This window comes from Crocuta crocuta, unplaced genomic scaffold (genome assembly GCF_008692635.1).
Source record: "Crocuta crocuta isolate KB4526 unplaced genomic scaffold, BGI_CrCroc_1.0 scaffold258, whole genome shotgun sequence".
Lineage (NCBI taxonomy): Eukaryota > Metazoa > Chordata > Mammalia > Carnivora > Hyaenidae > Crocuta > Crocuta crocuta.
This window is the reverse complement of record NW_027532842.1, coordinates 8,011,111-8,028,070: the sequence shown is the minus strand read 5'-3', so window position 1 is coordinate 8,028,070 and position 16,960 is coordinate 8,011,111. Positions and strand designations below refer to the sequence as shown.

Below are 16,960 nucleotides of genomic sequence, written 5' to 3'. Positions count from 1 at the left end.
CTTCTCTTCTAATTTACATATATTTAAACAGTATCTTTCATGATGACTAAGATTATGATGCCTGTTATGATACCTCAAACATAGGTATTCAAGTATCAGGGAAACTGGATAACTAAAAACTTGGGTAATAAAGACTACAATGTTTATTAAGATTATGATGACTATTAAGATTATGATATCTCAAACATAGGTAATCAAATATTTGGGTAACTGACCTGATCATCACTATCATTTAAGACATCATAAAGGCACAAAATGGAACTCAGGATGCAAGTTCCATATATTTGTTCATTTGACAAGTATTTATGAAATGCCTACAATGCTCTGGGTACTATTTTAAGGGGTAGGGATAGAGCAGTGAACAAAAGAGAAGAAAATCTCTGCCCTAAGAAGTTTACAATTTAAAAACAGTATAGACATATCTTAATTTCACATTTTAAAAATACCAAAGTTACATAAAACAGGGACTTTCACTTCCAGCCAAGATGGCTTAACTGATAAATGCGACCTCCTCTTACAAATAACCAGAAAACTGAAGAGGATATACAGTAACTGGCAACTGTGTAGCCAAGCAGGCAACACAGAACTGTAGTCTCTGAAAGAAGAGAAACCAATCAAGTGAGTCCCAGCTTTCTGCCAGGACCTGAGCACCACTAGGGGAAACAAGCTGAGCAAGCTTGTCTCATTGTACTGAGACTACAGAGATGCACATTTCAGGAAGCTGAGGAGCTTGAATCTACTGGACAGAGCTGAGGAAGAACAGATATGCAGAGAAAGAGCTACAGCAATGTGCACAGCATTTTCCTGGAGTCTTCTGATGAATGCTAAACTACACATGTGAATCTGGGGAAAGAACAACTGGCAAGTACAAGCTGGACAATTCATAAGGCTCCTATGGCACTGGAAGGCATTCGCATCTGACCAGCCAGACGAGAGAAATCTTACTGAACATTTTGATTCGGTAGAGAACCCAGCTGTCTCTCACCTGTGTTGCAGGGCTAAACTTGACCTAAAGAAAAGGCCACTTTAAGCCCAACATAAAGTTTAAAACAGTCTCAAAAGGACCATGCTAGAAACATAAGTAACTACCAAAGGAAGAAAGCAAAAGTTAATACACAAAATTCAAAATGTCTACCATCTAATCAAAAATTACTAGCATGAAAAGTAGCAGGAAAATGTGATCCACAAGTAAGAATAAATCAGTCAATAGAAAATAATTAGAAAGGACTATGAAAATGTGAAGCAATCATTTTAAATTAGTGATTATAAATATGTCTGTGAATTAACAGGAAAAATAGACATAATGAGAAGACACATTTAAGATATTAAAAAAAGAACCAAACTGAACTTCTAGAGCTGAAAAACACAGGATCTGAAATAAAAAATTCATTAGATGAGCTTAACAGCAGAGCAGACATCACCAAAGTAAAGATCAGTGAACTTATAGACATAGCAAATAGAAACTATCCAAACCTCAGCAGATAGAGAAAAAAGATGAGGAGCAGGGAAGAACCAAGCAACTTAACATATGTATATTTAGGAGTGCCTGAAAAACCATGGGAAGACATGATTAAAATTATTCGATTGTGATGAAAACTGTAAATTCATAGATCCAAGAAGCCTAATGAACCCCAAAGAGGATAAATACAAAGAAACCCTACATCCTATCAAACTGCTTAAAATCAGTTATAAAGATAAAACCTTAAAAGTAGCTAAAGGGCAAAAAAAAAAAATAATTTACAAATAGTGGAATAAAGATGAATGAAGCTGATTTCTTGTAAAAAAACAATGCAAGCCATAAGTTAATGGAACAACATCTTTAAAGAACGGGTGGGGGAGGGGGGAGCAACCAAACCAGTCAACACGGAAATTGCTATTTAGAGCAAATAATCTTAAAAAATACTAGTCTATGTTCTATCCAGAGTGGAAAACTTTGTAATACAGGAGACAATAAAGTACACAGAGGAGACTGATATACTTAAAAATACAGCAAAAATATCTGCCAAATGAAACAGAAAAAAGACCGAACAAAAAATGGACAGTGTACACAATATTTAAAACACAATAGAATAATCTGCGATACAATCTTTGAGATGGAGCTAGTAAGTACAAATTCTAATCATTTTCTACTTCAAACAACTCATTTTTAAGGAGAAAGTGACTGCTGTTTTTACGAATCACCTTTTTTGTCTATTTTCCATTCAAATATATGCCCAAACTCTCTTCTGCCCCATGTAATAAAAAACATGAAAAATAAAATATTTTTTATAATCAAGATATTTTGAGTTTTCATTCTCAAGGCTTACAGAATTACACAGTATTCTTTGAATCTTAAGATATTTAACCAGAGACAGAGACTATCACAGATTCTGTAATTTCTGAGACCTACAGTTTATAAATTACCTTGAAAATATGGGAAGTAGCCAGTATTTCTTTTCATCGCCAAAGACTTGTCTCCAATTTTTACTGCATCCGAGGGAAAAACCATTTCCATCAGGTCCATATGAAAATGTGGGTGAGCGGAATGATTCTGTTACAGGTACATATATTAAAAAAAGAATCTATTTAAAAATTATACAAGGATGGAAAGTAACAATTTTCTTGCTTACTCTCTTTGATATCAAAGTTTTATAAATATAATTTAAAACAAATATTTGTAACAATTAAAAAACTTCTCAAACTTATGTGGGAAAAATTACTGCCTCTTAGTAATTCATCACCTTTATAAAATGAGAATGTGAAAATAATTATTTAATATTACTAAAAATTTACTGAAGTGAGTTCATTGTGTCTCACTTAAAAAAAAAAAAGTTTATGGGGCGCCTGGGTGGCTCAGTTAAGTGCCTGACTTCAGCTCAGGTCATAATATCATGGTTCATGAGTTCAAGCCCTGCATCGGGCTCTGTGCTGACAGGTCAGGGCCTGGAGCCTGCTTCAGATTTCAGATTCTGTCTCCTTTCCCGCTCATGCTCTGTCTCACTCGTAAGAATAAAACATAAAAAAGACATTTTAAATAAATAAATAAATAAATGTATGTTTATTTACTTTGAGGCAGAGAGCATGTGAACATGCATGTGAGCGTACACGCAAGTACGGCGTACATGCAAGTATGGCACTAGAACCACATGGGACTTAAACTCATGAACTGTGAGAGCGTGACCTGAGCCGGAATCAAGAGTCAGATGCTTAACTGACTGAGCCACCCAGGCACCCCTATATCTCTTTTTAAAAAAGATATGCTAACTCTTGCAACTTCGCTCATTCATTACTTATGAAATTCTTACCACATGCCTGTTGGCACAGTACCTGGTGTTTGAGATCCAAAGGTAAATTAGATGAAATCCTTAAACAACAGACAGTCTAAAGAAGTCTAACAAAACTGCTCTGTGACACGGATACATGTGTGGATGGGGGTGGTGGCACTTGAACATAATCTTGAACAACGAATAAAAGCAGCAGCAGATGGTAATCAGAGACCATTATGTCAAAACTGGTTGTTAAGTGATGTATAGTGAGGGCTACAGAAAGCTACATTTTTTACCAGAAAAATGTTTTTCTTCCTTTATTTAAAAATACAATGCATTTTATAGCATGTTTCTACAAGCTATGGATAAGAAGCCAGGGAGAGAGGAATTGGGAAAGGTTGATGATATAGAAAAGTAAAGTAAAAACTGATAGAAGAAAATTCTAGAAGAAGTGGGACAGCCTCTAGAAGAGTTCTAAAGATTAACCTTTGATACCAGAAAAGACATTTGTCCTCAGAAGTTAGAGGCAGAGTGGTGGGTTTGAAAGGAGAAAGTATGGGTGTACTTGTGTACGTGTGGATAAAGTGGGGAGCTAGCGTAACCAGGTCGCGGATCAGCAAACGAATTATGGGAGAAAGCCAGGGCAGGTGTAATGTGAGAGTGCTGTCAAGAGTCGTTAAAGTCATTTGTTACGGGATCTAGAATGGAAAGGACGAGAAAATGAGACCGGAAAGAAGGGAATCCTTGAGAGACCAGTGCTGGGGAAGGCGGGCAGGGTCAGAGAGGAAACGCGGTGGAGCACAGGGAAGGGAGATGAAAGGGTGAAGAACGGCCAGAGAATGGGAAATTCCCACTGAAAATTCCAGGGGCTCTTCAGCTCCAAGAGATTAAAAGGTTCAATATTTAGTTTATGGGACCGGTTGGCCACCAGGATCAAAGACGGTGCCTGCCTGGGAGGGTCTGAGCTTGCAGACGGGATCTCAAGGTAGGGAGGTGACAGGAATGGAGACGGTAGCAGTGGCACTGCAGAGAACAGAAGAGCAGGACTCTGCAAGGAGGGATGGAGAGCCAGCCCACGGTCCGGGGTGCGGAAGCGAGGCTGTACGAGAGGTGGCGTGTCTGGGTCAGGTCTTTCCCAGGTGTGGGTTCAAACACCTGGATGGGGGTTTTTCACACCTAATAGGCTGTGAAATCAACTCAGTGGTTTGCGACCAGCATTTCGTTCTAATGAACTAGAACAGAAAATATTAGAGTACATTACAAATATAGATTAATGATGTTTTACAAAATTTCTGCTTATTCTATTCATACGAATCTCAATCAAGCTCCATGTGTAGCACAGAGTCCAACACGGGGCTCGATCCCATGACCTGAGGCGAAATCAAGAGTTGGGCGCTCAACTGACTAAGCCACCCAGGTGCCCCAACAAATCCCTGTGTTGTATTTTGGTGCACTAGCCAATGCCTAAATATTTCAATAACAGCACGGTGACTGCTTACAGGCTGAGAGCTTAGTTTGAGCAATGCCATGTCACCCTTATTAAATAGGCAATGTTTGTCCTAATTATTTTAATACCTGAGTTTTCTCCCTATATTTTACTTTAAAAAATGAGCAAAACAAGGATATAAAGCCTGATATTAATGGTATAATACATAAGTTTCACTGTCAGTTGACATAAAGATGGGAATGACTAACCATGTTAAAAACACTACCCAATCATGGGACATGCCAGTCAGTGTGCAATCAACTGTGGGGGGAAAAAGTAAAGGACACATGTTTTAGCTGAAAAAAGAAGCTAAGCTGTAATGAGAATTAAAAAATTTTTTTTCGCATTCAGAGAATGAACTTGCTTATAACATATAAACCTACTGTCTACCTTTATAGGCTGATTTCTGAAAAGGCATTGTATAAATGCAGGAAACAGCTTTTATTTATTAAAATTTATACAGTCAGTTCTTTTTAATATTTTTAAAAATTTTTAAATTTATTTCTGAGAGAGAGAGAGAGACAGCATGAGCAGGGGAGAGTCAGAGAGAGAGGGAGACACAGAACGTGAAGCAGGCTCCAGGCTCTGAGCTGGCTGTCAGCACAGAGCCCAACGCGGGCTCGAACCCACGAACCATGAGATCATGACCTGAGCCGAAGTCGGACGCTCAAGCGACTGAGCCACCCAGGCGCCCCAGCCAGTTCTTCTATATACAATGCGCTACTGAAAAGACATATGAAAGCCAATCTCACTTCTTCAACCTTCAAAATAATGAATGTTAACATTTATTATATACCCACGGTTCTCATCCAGTCCCGGTTAACCTTAACACGGAACTGCTTTACACTTCTTTATAAAACATCTATCTGCTCACAATACTTCATGCTCATTTATGGTCATTTTCCTAAATAATTATGATTTCTGTTAACCTGCTTACCTATTGTTGTTCTGTTTCTTCCCACCAGCCAGCAGTGGTAGCTGAAAAGTGACAGGACGCTGATGAAGAACATCGTAGACACAAAGAAGAGGAAAAGTACATGGAACTTAGCACGTGTATCAGAGAGTTCATTCTGAGGAAGGAAAAAGAAGAGTTAATTTTAGAACAGTCAGCCTCTAAAATATATTGTTTGGTTCTTCCTAAAGACCGTGGAGTCTACCAAAAATCTTGCTAGATGTGAAGAATATACAATAAATTTAGATAACAAGTCCAAACACAACATCTCCAAAAACAGAAAATGGGCATGACCAAAGGAGGTTGCTTACATAAAAGGCTGAAAGAGTGATTTTAAAAATCACTCTTAAACATTTAAAAATTTCAGTTAATATTTTCAATAATAAAATAAAAGGATGCCCTTTTTTGCTCAACATTTCCGTTTGTACTTAATGCATATATTCATATGCCTTCCCCAAATCCAGGATATACACGGTTTTCCTTATCTGTGCTAAAATATTTGCTTATTTTAACTATACAGGCTGCTGATGAGACACTAACTGTGGTAAGTTTATCTCTAGCTTCTATTTCCGGAACACCGCAGCAAATATCCCCAGGCCTCAGCTGTGCTGATTCCCACCTTTTTATCCTCGCTCGTTTCCTACGGTCTTTTTTAGGTAATTAGCAATTTTGGTAAATACATTTCCCACAAAGTATTCGTGAATGGAAACAGCTTCTCTGTTACCCATTCTTACAGCTATATTCATTTTGACAGAAACAAAATCTTAACCTAGAATTATTATCTGAGGAGAATGAGGAAGTCCTTAAGTGTTAGCTCTTAAAATAAAATCGTCTGTATGGCTCTCCAGGACAGCATGGTTTTCTGCTTGATTGACACACTGTTTACAGGGGAAATGGAAGGTTCTTAGCATTAGATGATTCTTTTATGTTTTTCTCTTCTCTCCCAGAGTAACCACAATGTGTTTTAAATACATCAAGTGATTCTTCTAACTTCCCATCTTGTGAAGCAAATGAGTGTCATATGTATTTACTAGAAATGTCACAAGAATGGAATGGCAATAATGTTCTGTTACCTTTGGACAACTCTCTGTAGATTTCCTGCGGCAAAGCTTGTACAAATAAAGATAATGTATTAAGAAACCAAATTTTATACAAAATTATCCTGAACACTAGTTTTATAGATCTTCTGTGTATTGAAGGAACATAGAGAGGTTGCTCCCTAAAGGTTGTTGACATTTTCTCCAAAAACACAAAAGAGAACATAGACAATATTTAGCCCTTCAAGAGCATTCAAGGTACACTTTAAATACACACTTTCACAGTTTTTAAAAGCAGAGATTTATATCTAGGAAAGAATAAATAGTTTCAGCAAATAGTTTTTATTAAAAAACTTGCTATTAGTAGGTTCTTTAAAAAAACTGTATCTGAGAATTCCTTACGACCTTCAGTGCTGCGGCCACAGCCTTCCCAGAGGTGCCGTCCTTCACCCTGCCGTCTAGTGTCAGCCTGGCCGTCAGAGTGAGGCGGTCGTGAGACCGTGTCGCTGCTCTGCGCCCATTCACCCTGCGGGGAAGACCAGGTCCTCCAACACTCTCCGGGGCCCACCCGCCGGGGCTTCTCGTTGAGTCCCTGTCTCTCCTACTCCAGCCACCCCAGCCTCCTGGCTCTTACACACACACGGTGGGGACGGGACGCTCCTACAAAATTTTGGGCCTTGCTCTGAAAAAGTCCAGATGTTTCCTCAGAAGTTTTCTCTCGGATGTCCACTAACTCCCTTCAAGTCTGTGCTCAAATCTTACCTTACTGAGATCTACCCCAGTCAAACTTTAAAAATAAAAACAAAAAAACCCAACCAAACCTGAGATATAACTGACATACAGCAGTGTATTAGTTTCAGTTGTAAAACATGATTTTATATATATATATATATATATCAAAATGATCACAATACATCCATACCACAGTCACAATTTTTTTTCCTAGTGAGATCTTTTAAGATGTACTATCTCAGCTACTTTCAAATATACTTGAGTCTCTATGTTGCGCATTATACCCAGGACTTATTAATGTTATTTTGAGTATCTTCACTCACTTTGCCCACCCCCCATGCACTGTCCCTGACAATCACCAATCTGCTCGCTCTATCTATGAGTTAAGAAAGTTTTTTTTCTTTTTAGATTCTACACATAAGTGACAATAGTATTTTACTTTCTCTGACTTATTTCACTTAGTGTGTCTTCTAGGCTCATCCACGTGGTCACAAATGGCAGGATTTCCTTTTTTTATGGCTGAGTAATATTCCATTGGGTGTTCCTGCACATGCACACACACGTTTCTTTACCCATTTGTCCACTGATGGATACTTAGGTTGTTTTCATGTCTTGCTTATTATAAATAAGCTGCAATGCACACAGGGTTACCGATAATTTTTTCAAGTTAGTATTCTCATTCCCTTTGGATGAAATCCAGAAGTAGAATTGTTGGATCATACAGTAGTTCTAATTTTTTGAGGAATCTTTATATTGTTTCCACAGCAGCTAAATCATTCTACATTCCCACCAAGAGTGCATGGATTCCCTTTCCTCTATATCCTCGCCAACACCAGTTATTTCTTACCTTTTGATAACAGCTGATCTAACAGGTAAGAGTTGATCCCTCACTGTGGTTTTGATTTGTACTTCCTTGATTAGTGACACTGAGTACTTTTTCATGCACCTGCTGGCCATCCATATGTCTTCGGAAAAATGTCTGTTCAGATCCTTTGCACATTTTTAAATTGTTTTTTTGGCTACTGAGCTATAGGAGTTCTTTGTATATTCTGCCCATTACCCCCTTATCAGATATGACTTGCAAATATCTTCTATTCACCAGGCCGCTTTATTGATTTGTTGATGGTTTCCTTTGCTGCATAGAAGCTTCTTAGTCTGATGTAGTCCTACTTGTTTACTTTTGCTTTTGTTGCTTTTGGTGTTAAATCTAAAGAAAAATGTGAAGGAGCTTACTGCCCATGTTTTAATCTAGGAGATACACGTTTCAGGTCTTATGTTCAAGTCTTTAATCCATTTGGAATGGATTTTTGTATGATGTGAGATAAGGATCCAGTTTCATTCTTTTGCATGTGGCTGTCCATGTTTCCCAACGTTATTTATTGCAAAGATTGCCCTTTACCCACTGTATACTCATGGCTCCTTTGTCAAAAATTAACTGACCAAAGATTCATGGGTTTATTTCTGGCCTATTCTGTTCCACTGATCTGTGTGTCTGTTTTCATGCCAATGCCAGTGGTTTTGATCACTATAGCTCTGTAATACAGTTTGAAAAGAGGCGGCATGATACCTCCAGCTTTGTTCTTCTTTTTCAAGACTGCCTTAGCTATTTGGGGTCTTCTGTGGTTCCACACTAATTTTAGGATTGTTTGTTCCATTTCTGTGAAAAATGCCAGTGGAACTTAGTTATGGGTTTCACTGAATCTGTAGATGGCTTCTGGTAGTATGGATATTTTAACAATATTAATTCTTCCAGTCCATGAACACAGATTAACTTTCCATTTATTTGTGCGTTCGATTGCTTTCATCAATCTCTTACAGTCTTCAATGTACAGTTCTTTCATCTCCTGGGTTAAAGTTATTCCCTAAGTATTTTGACCTTTTTGATGCAAGTATAAATGGGATTCTTTTCATAACTTCTCTTATGATAGTTTGTTACTAATATAGAAATGGAACTGATTTTATATCCTGCAACTTTTCTGTATTAGTTTCTTGGTTCTAACAGTTTTGGTGAAGTCTTTTATTTTTTTCTGTTCAATTCATGTTTATTGATAGAACAGCATAAAAGGATGACTATGAAAATCATGCAGGTATCTTCATTGAGAAGATATATCCGCCCTGTACTTCTCAAATCATAAAAGATACTTTATGAGGCTTCTAAAGCAACATAGAATAAAAGTATATTTATGTCATCCTCTATTTTTAAAATTTAAATCCAACTTCGTTAGCACAATGTAATAATGATTTCAGGAACAGAATTTAGTGATTCATCACTTCCATATACCACCCAGTGGTCATCCCAACAAGTGCCCTCCGTAATGCCCATCACCCATTTAGCCAGTCTCCCTGCCACCCAACACCCCTATAGTAACCCTCAGTTTGTTCTCTATAGTTATGGTTTGCCTCCCTCTGTTTTAATCTTCTTTTTCCTTCCTTTCTCCTATGTTCATCTGTTGTGTTTTTTAAATTCCACGAGTGAAATCACCTATTGGTCTTTCTCGACTATTTCAGTTAGCATAATATTACTCTAGGTTCCATCCACATTGTTGTAAATGGGAAGATTTCCTTCTTTTTGATTGTTGAGTAATATTCCACATACATATATGTGTGTGTGTGTGTGTGTGTGCGCATATATATATATACACACACACACACACACATGCGACCAATCTTTTTTCTTTCATAGTTTATTATCGAGTTGGTTTCGATATAACACCCTGTGCTCATCTCCACAAGTGCCCTCCTCCATGCCCATCACCCTCCTACCCCTCTCCCCCACTCCCATCAGCCTCAGTTTGTTCTCAGAATTCAAGAGTCTCTCATGGTTTGCCTCCCTCCCTCTCCCCAACTATTTTTTCCACTTCTCCTCCCCCATGGTCCTCTGTGAAGTTTCTCCTGATCCACTTATAAGTAAAAACATACGGTATCCTTCTCTGCCTGACTTATTTCGCTCAGCATAACACTCTCAAGTTCCATCCAACGTTGCTGCAAATGGCCAGATTTCATTCTTTCTCATTGCCATGTAGTATCCATTGTATAGATAAACCACATCTTGATCCATTCGTCGGTTGATGGACACTTAGGCTCTTTCCATGATTTGGCTATTGTTGAGAGTGCTGCTGTGAACATTGGGGTCCATGTGCCCCTATGCATCAGCATTTCTATATCCCTTGGGTAAATTCCTAGCAGTGCTATTGCTGGGTCCTAGGGGAGTTCTATTGTTAATTTTTTGAGGAGCCTCCACACTGTTTTCCAGAGGGGCTACACCAGTTTCCATTCCCACCAACAGGGTAGGAGGGTACCCGTTTCTCCACATCCTCGCCAGCATCTAGAGTCTCCTGATTTGTTCATTTTAGGCACTCTGAGCGGCGTGAGGTGGTATCTCAGGGTGGTTTTGATTTGTATTTCCCTGATGAGGAGGGATACTGAGCATCGTTCCATGTGTCTGTTGGCCATCTGGATGTCCTCTTTTGTGACCACATCTTCTTTATCCATTTGTCAGTCGATGGACATCTGGGCTCTCTCCATACTGTGGCTGCTGTAGATAGCGCTGCTGTGAACATTGAGGTGTGTGTGCCCCTTCGAATCAGCACTCCTTATCCTTTGGATACATTTTGGTGGAGTTTAGGGTATTCTAAACATACGCATTATGCAAACAGATAATTTTACTTCTTTCCTATTTGAATTCCTTTTCTTTTTCTTACCTAATTGCTGTGGATAGGACTTCCAATATATATCATGTTGAATAAAAGTAGTAAAAGTGGGAATTTCTGTCTTATTCATTTTTTTTAATGTTTATATTTGAGAGAGCGTTAAGTAGGGGAGGGGGGGAGAGGGGGAGAGAGAGAGAGAGAGAGAGAGAATCCCAAGCAAGCTCCATGCTGTCAGCATGGAGCCCAATGTGGGGCTAGATCTCACAAACTGTGAGACCATGACCTGACCAGAAATCAAGAGTCTAGTGCTTAACTGGCTGAGCCACCACCCAGGCGCCTTAATCCTTGTCTTGCTCTTAACCTTAGGGGAAAACTTTCAGCTTTTCATCACAGTATGTTAGCTGTGGGCCTGTCATAGACGGCCTTTATCGTGTTGAGGAACATACCCCTCTATACCTACTTTGTTAAGAATTTTTATCAAAAACAGTCATTGAGGGGCACCTGGGTGGCTCAGTCAGTCAAGCCTCTGACTTCAGTTCAAGTCATGATCTCCCGGCTCATGAGTTTGAGCCCCGCATTGGGCTCTGTGCTGACAGCTCAGAGTCTGGAGCCTGCTTCAGATTCTGTGTCTCCATCTCTTTCTCTGCCCCTTCCCTGCTCATACTCTCAAAAATAAAATAAACACTTCAAAAAATGGCCACTGAATTTTGTCAGACGCTTTTTCTGCATCTATCAAAATAATATGATTTTTCCCTTCATTTTTTAAAATGTGGTATGCATGGACTGATTTAAAGATGCTGAACCATACCTGCATCCCTGGAATAATCCCACTTGATCATGGTGTATGATCCTTTTAATGTGTTCTCTTTTTCTTAAATGTTTATTTATTTATTTTTGAAAGTGAAAGCACAAGCAGGGCAGGGGTAGAGAGACAGGGAGACAGAGAGTCTGAAGCAGGCTCCAGGCTCCAAGCTGTCAGCACAGAGCCTGATGGGGGGCTCAAACCCACAAACTGTAAGATCATGACCTAAGCCAAAGTCAGATGCTTAACCGAAAGAGCCACCCAGGTATCTCCTCTTTTAACATATCCTTGAATTCAGTTGGCTAATATTTTTTTGAAGACTTTTATGACTTTGTTCAATAAGGATATTGGCCTATAATTTTCTTTTCTTGTAGTGTTATTGTGTAAGGGTAATACTCGTCTTATAAAATGAATTTGGAAGTATTACTTCTTCTATTTTTTTTTTTTTTGAAAATTTTGAAGACTGGCATTAATTATTTAAATGTTTGGTAGAAATCACTACCAAACCATCTGGTTTCTGGACTTTTGCTTATTGGGAAGTTATTATTAATTTAATCTTGGTTACTAGCAATCTGTTCAGATTTTCTATTTCATGTCTCTAGGAAAGTATCCATTTCTTCTAGGCTGTCTAATTTGTTGCCGTATGATTGTTCAGAGTAGTCTGTAATGATCCTTTCCATTTCTGTGCTCTCAGCTATAATGTCTGCTTTCATTTCTAATTTTGAGTCCTCTTTCTCTCGTAGTGAGTATAGGTAAGGGTTTGCCTATTTTATCTTTTCAAAAAACCAGCTCTTAGTTTCACTGATCTTTTCTATTGTGTTTTTAGTCTCAATTTATTTCCACTCTGATCTGTTATTTCCCTCTTTAAATTAACTTTGGCTTATATGTTCTTTTTCTAGTTCCTTGAAATGTAAAGTTAGATTATTTGAGATCTTTCTTAGTTGTGAGTTTTCCAGTTTTCGTTTTTGTAGCTGATTTCTAGTTTTATACCATTTATACTCGATCTTTCTTTTGGATCGAGTGTTCTGTATGTCTTTTAAGTGCACCTGTTGTAATATGTCATTTTAACGCCAATTCTTCCTTATATATTTTTTCTGTCTGGACAATCTATTCACTGATGTAAATGGGGTATTAAAGCCCCCACTATTACTGTATTCCTCCCTGCAGGCCTAACATTTGCTCTATATGTTTAGCTGCTCCCATGCTGGATGCACATATTCCTTTTTCTGATATCCACTAACTCCCGTCAAATCTTTTCCCAACTCCGATCTCCTCACTGAGGTCTACCCTGATCACTCTGACACTTCTGTCTTCCCTGTCATACTCACCCCAAGAAACTTGCTGAATCCCTTACTCTGCTCTACTTTTACTTTTCTTCATAGTGTTTACTTTCTAATATACAACAGGATTTACTTATTTATTTATTATGTTTATATGCCTTACTTCTCAAAAGTAAGTTCTATAAAAACAGAGCTCTGTTTTGTTCACTTATCTATACGAAGTGCTTAGAACACTGCCTGGCACATAATAGATACTCAGCAAATGTTTGTTGAATGAAGAAAAAGATAGATTTAAGTTTACTAGGTCTTTCCTTACTCATAACGAATCTATAGAAGTCAAAACTATTCATTCTTTAGTTAACAAATCATTTTATGTAAACACTGATAAGGAAATGTGAAATTCTCTAAGTTAGACTTTATTCATCCGGCACTCAAGCCTTTATTTAAATAGGGCCACTGAATAGGGTTAAGAGGGTTGTAAACTGAACAAAGGTGCTGAGAAGTAGGGGAGCAACAGAACCCAGCACTCACCGGGCTGAGGCCACACAGCACTGGGGCGCCCTTTTCTAACGCACACAGAGGCCCTTAAAGTACCGGCATCCCCTGGTTTTAAAGGCCTCAAGTTTAAAACATCCAAAAATGTTTTAATGAAAGTCCTTAGCTATCTCCTGGATAAATAACTTGATAACTTGAGGCTTTAATTAGGTTATTTCCAAAGAAGACTACGAAAAGCAACTCGCAGGGGAAAGGAGCTGCACATGCTGACACACAGAGATGTACGTTCACCCTTTGGCTAGTTTCCTACCTCCTCTCGCTGCCGTTTTCAACTCTGAAAACGGGAATAATAACAGCTCCTTCTGCATGAGCTGCCTTTTCCTATTTTCGGTATTCCTGATGTGCTGGCACCTGGGGCCCTGAAGAGAGGCTGCCTCTCCCACAGCCGTCCTTTTCTCAGTGACAGCAGGGAACACCCCACCCCCTTCTGTGCACGGGTGAGCTAACCAATCCAGAGTTCACCCTCCACCGCCCGCACCCCCTCCCTCCCTCGCTACCCCTCCCCAGGAGACAACACTGCCCTGCCCTAACCGCAGATGTGGACTGAACTGGCTCACCCTAAATCTGCCTGCCCGGCCTGGGGCTGCGGGTGCGGTCCTACACGGCCGGGCGCCCCCTCCCGGGGCCACCGCGAGCAACAAACCGCCTTTCCGATGGTAACCGTGTCCTGACTGGCTGGCTCCAACACACCTGAGCAGTGCAATCACTAACCCTACATCTTAAAACATCTCAACAGAATTTTTAGGTAGGGTAAATAGAAAGTACCTTTTGACCACAATAATCTCCCCGTCAAAATCAAAGATTGAAATGTGAAAACAAAAATAGTTAAAAATGCCAAGGGAAAAGGAAAACCTGGGTCAGTACTGTATGAATTTACAGTAAACAGACTAAAGCCAGAAAAATACAAAGGAAAAGTATGGCTTTTAAATAAATAGGAAAATCAGAAATCATAAAAATGCTGCTTTAAAAATATAAAACTTTGATTTGATAAAACCGAAAGAAAACAGGGTTATAAGATATAAACTGAGAATGTGGGGAAAAAACCTTTGCAACTCGTGATAGAAAAAAGATTAACATCTACAGAGGCAGGAAACAGATTAGTGGTTTTCGGGGTACTGGCAATTTCACTTTTATTACTGTAAAACTGCAATAAGTCTCTTTAACTCAGCTAAAAGCAATCACTTCCCTGAAATTGGTATGTTTATGGTTAGAATATTGGTGAAAATAGTTTGGGTCACTAAAAAAAAAGCTCACTACATCTTATTTAATATCCATTTATATACAAATAAATACACACATATGAAGGTAAATTATAAGCTGATCTGCTTTCTGATCCATTATAAATTCCACCTAGTAAAACTGAAATAAAGTATATCCAACTATAATAGAGAATGAAGGAATTCTTTATGAACATAGCATCTTAAAGTCTTAAATAAATATTTTAGGATAGAAAAAAAGACTTACCGTCCAAAATTTTATAAAGTACTGTAAAACTGTTGTAGCCACAAAAAGGCAATATAACAAGGAATACAATAAAAACAGCAGGAAGAATTTGTAATTAGAAAATCCCACACAGTTATTCACCCTGGAAGAATAAAAAAAGTCACGGTGTAAAAATAAGACAAACCACAAACTCACAGAAACAAAGCCCAGAGTGGTGTGGCCGGGGGCTGCGGGGACAGGGACGGGCACAGGATTCGAGCTGTGCAGGCGGAGGAAGTTCTGAAGACCAGGAGCATGGCCACGGGGACAGACTTTATACTACTGAACTGTACACTTAGAAACGGTTAAGATGGTAAGTTTTATGATATTTTTTAAGCCATAATAAAAACAACAGTAATGCATATGACAGAGTAAAACCTTAATCGTTATTACTTGGAAATGAGCCATTTGGGAAGTGGGCAGCAGTGTCTTAATTGTGGATGTGTGTTTTTAATAAATTGTATGAGGAATTAGGAATTTATTTTATTTTATTTTATTTTTGAGAGAGAGAGGGAGAGGGAGAGGACACAGTGAGAGGGAGAAAGAATCTTAAGCAGTCTCCAAGCTCAGTATAGGGCTCAACCTGGGCATGACCTAAGCCAAAATCAAGAGTCAGACACGTAAACAACTGAGCTACACAGGTGTCCTAAGAAATTTGGAATTTTGATGTTAATTCTTCTTTTTTTAAAGTTTAATGTATTTATTTTGAGAGAGAGAGCGAGAGCGAGCACAAGCAGGGGAGGGGCAGAGAGAAAGGGACAGAAGAATCCCAAGCAGGGTCCATGCTGTCAGTGTGGAGCCCCGTGAGGGGCGAGACCCCACAAACTGCAGATCATGACCTGAGCTGAAATCAAGAGTAGGACACTTAACTGACTTAGCCACCCAGGTGCCCCGATGTCAACTCTTAATATATACTTACTTAGGTTAATAACGTCAAAATATTTAAAGGACTACATTTAATATAAACATGTACATACATATATGTGCATATAAATATGACATCAATCTTGGCATCTACAAGTAATTAAACTGACCTTCAAAATTTAGGAAGGCTGAGGAAAATTACTCTCAACTCTCCTTCCCACCTCTCCACCCCTGTGAGACCTCCTCTATCCCTCATACATACCAAGGGCAGTGATGATCCATCTTAAGAACACATCTAAAAACAAAGAAGCATAAGAAAATCATTAAAAAATTCCCCTAATGCTAACTGCTCACAATTTTCTCTTTCTTTGGCTGAAATGTTTACCTTTAGAAATAACATCTTAGAAAAACCAATCCAGTGAACATTAGGTTACAAAAAACTTCTGAGATTTCCACAAGTACTTTTTACAGGTGAGAAATAATGATTTTTAATAATGGGAATTCAGTTGAGCACAGTCAACTGCCTCGAACCACATCAAATGACATTTTAATACACTGATACGGTACATATAACACCACGTAAATTAGATAGGTCCAGTTTACAGATTAGCTGAGGGAGACAAAATGAAATACAGAAATCTCTATGCTATTTTAACCACATTCAAGACATAAAAATAAAACTTTAGGAGCAAATATATTAAAATATTAACAGTGATGGGCTTGTAGGTGGTTATTTTTTCCACATAATGCACAAAATTTTATTCCATGGATAAGCACTATTGTGCTTTCGTAATTTAAAAAACCCCTCCAGATCTGCCTCCCCACCAATACACGTAATCCAGATTGGATAAAGCGAGACCACAGAGCACCCCAAA

The 16,960-nt window shown here is 38.6% G+C and overlaps 1 protein-coding gene across 5 annotated transcripts in view; it reads right to left on the bottom strand.

Annotated features, from left to right (window-relative positions):
• ZDHHC20 (zDHHC palmitoyltransferase 20) overlaps positions 1–16,960 on the bottom strand; it is a 345,529-nt gene that overhangs the window by 7,898 nt on the left and 320,671 nt on the right. For all 5 annotated transcript variants that reach the window (XM_077745445.1, XM_077745448.1, XM_077745446.1 and 2 more), the window contains 4 exons: positions 16,348–16,380; positions 15,204–15,324; positions 5,669–5,801; positions 2,404–2,530 (listed from right to left, as the gene is read on the bottom strand). In XM_077745445.1, coding sequence (XP_077601571.1) covers positions 2,404–2,530; positions 5,669–5,801; positions 15,204–15,324; positions 16,348–16,380 — 414 coding nt within the window. The remainder of the gene's footprint in view (positions 1–2,403; positions 2,531–5,668; positions 5,802–15,203; positions 15,325–16,347; positions 16,381–16,960) is intronic.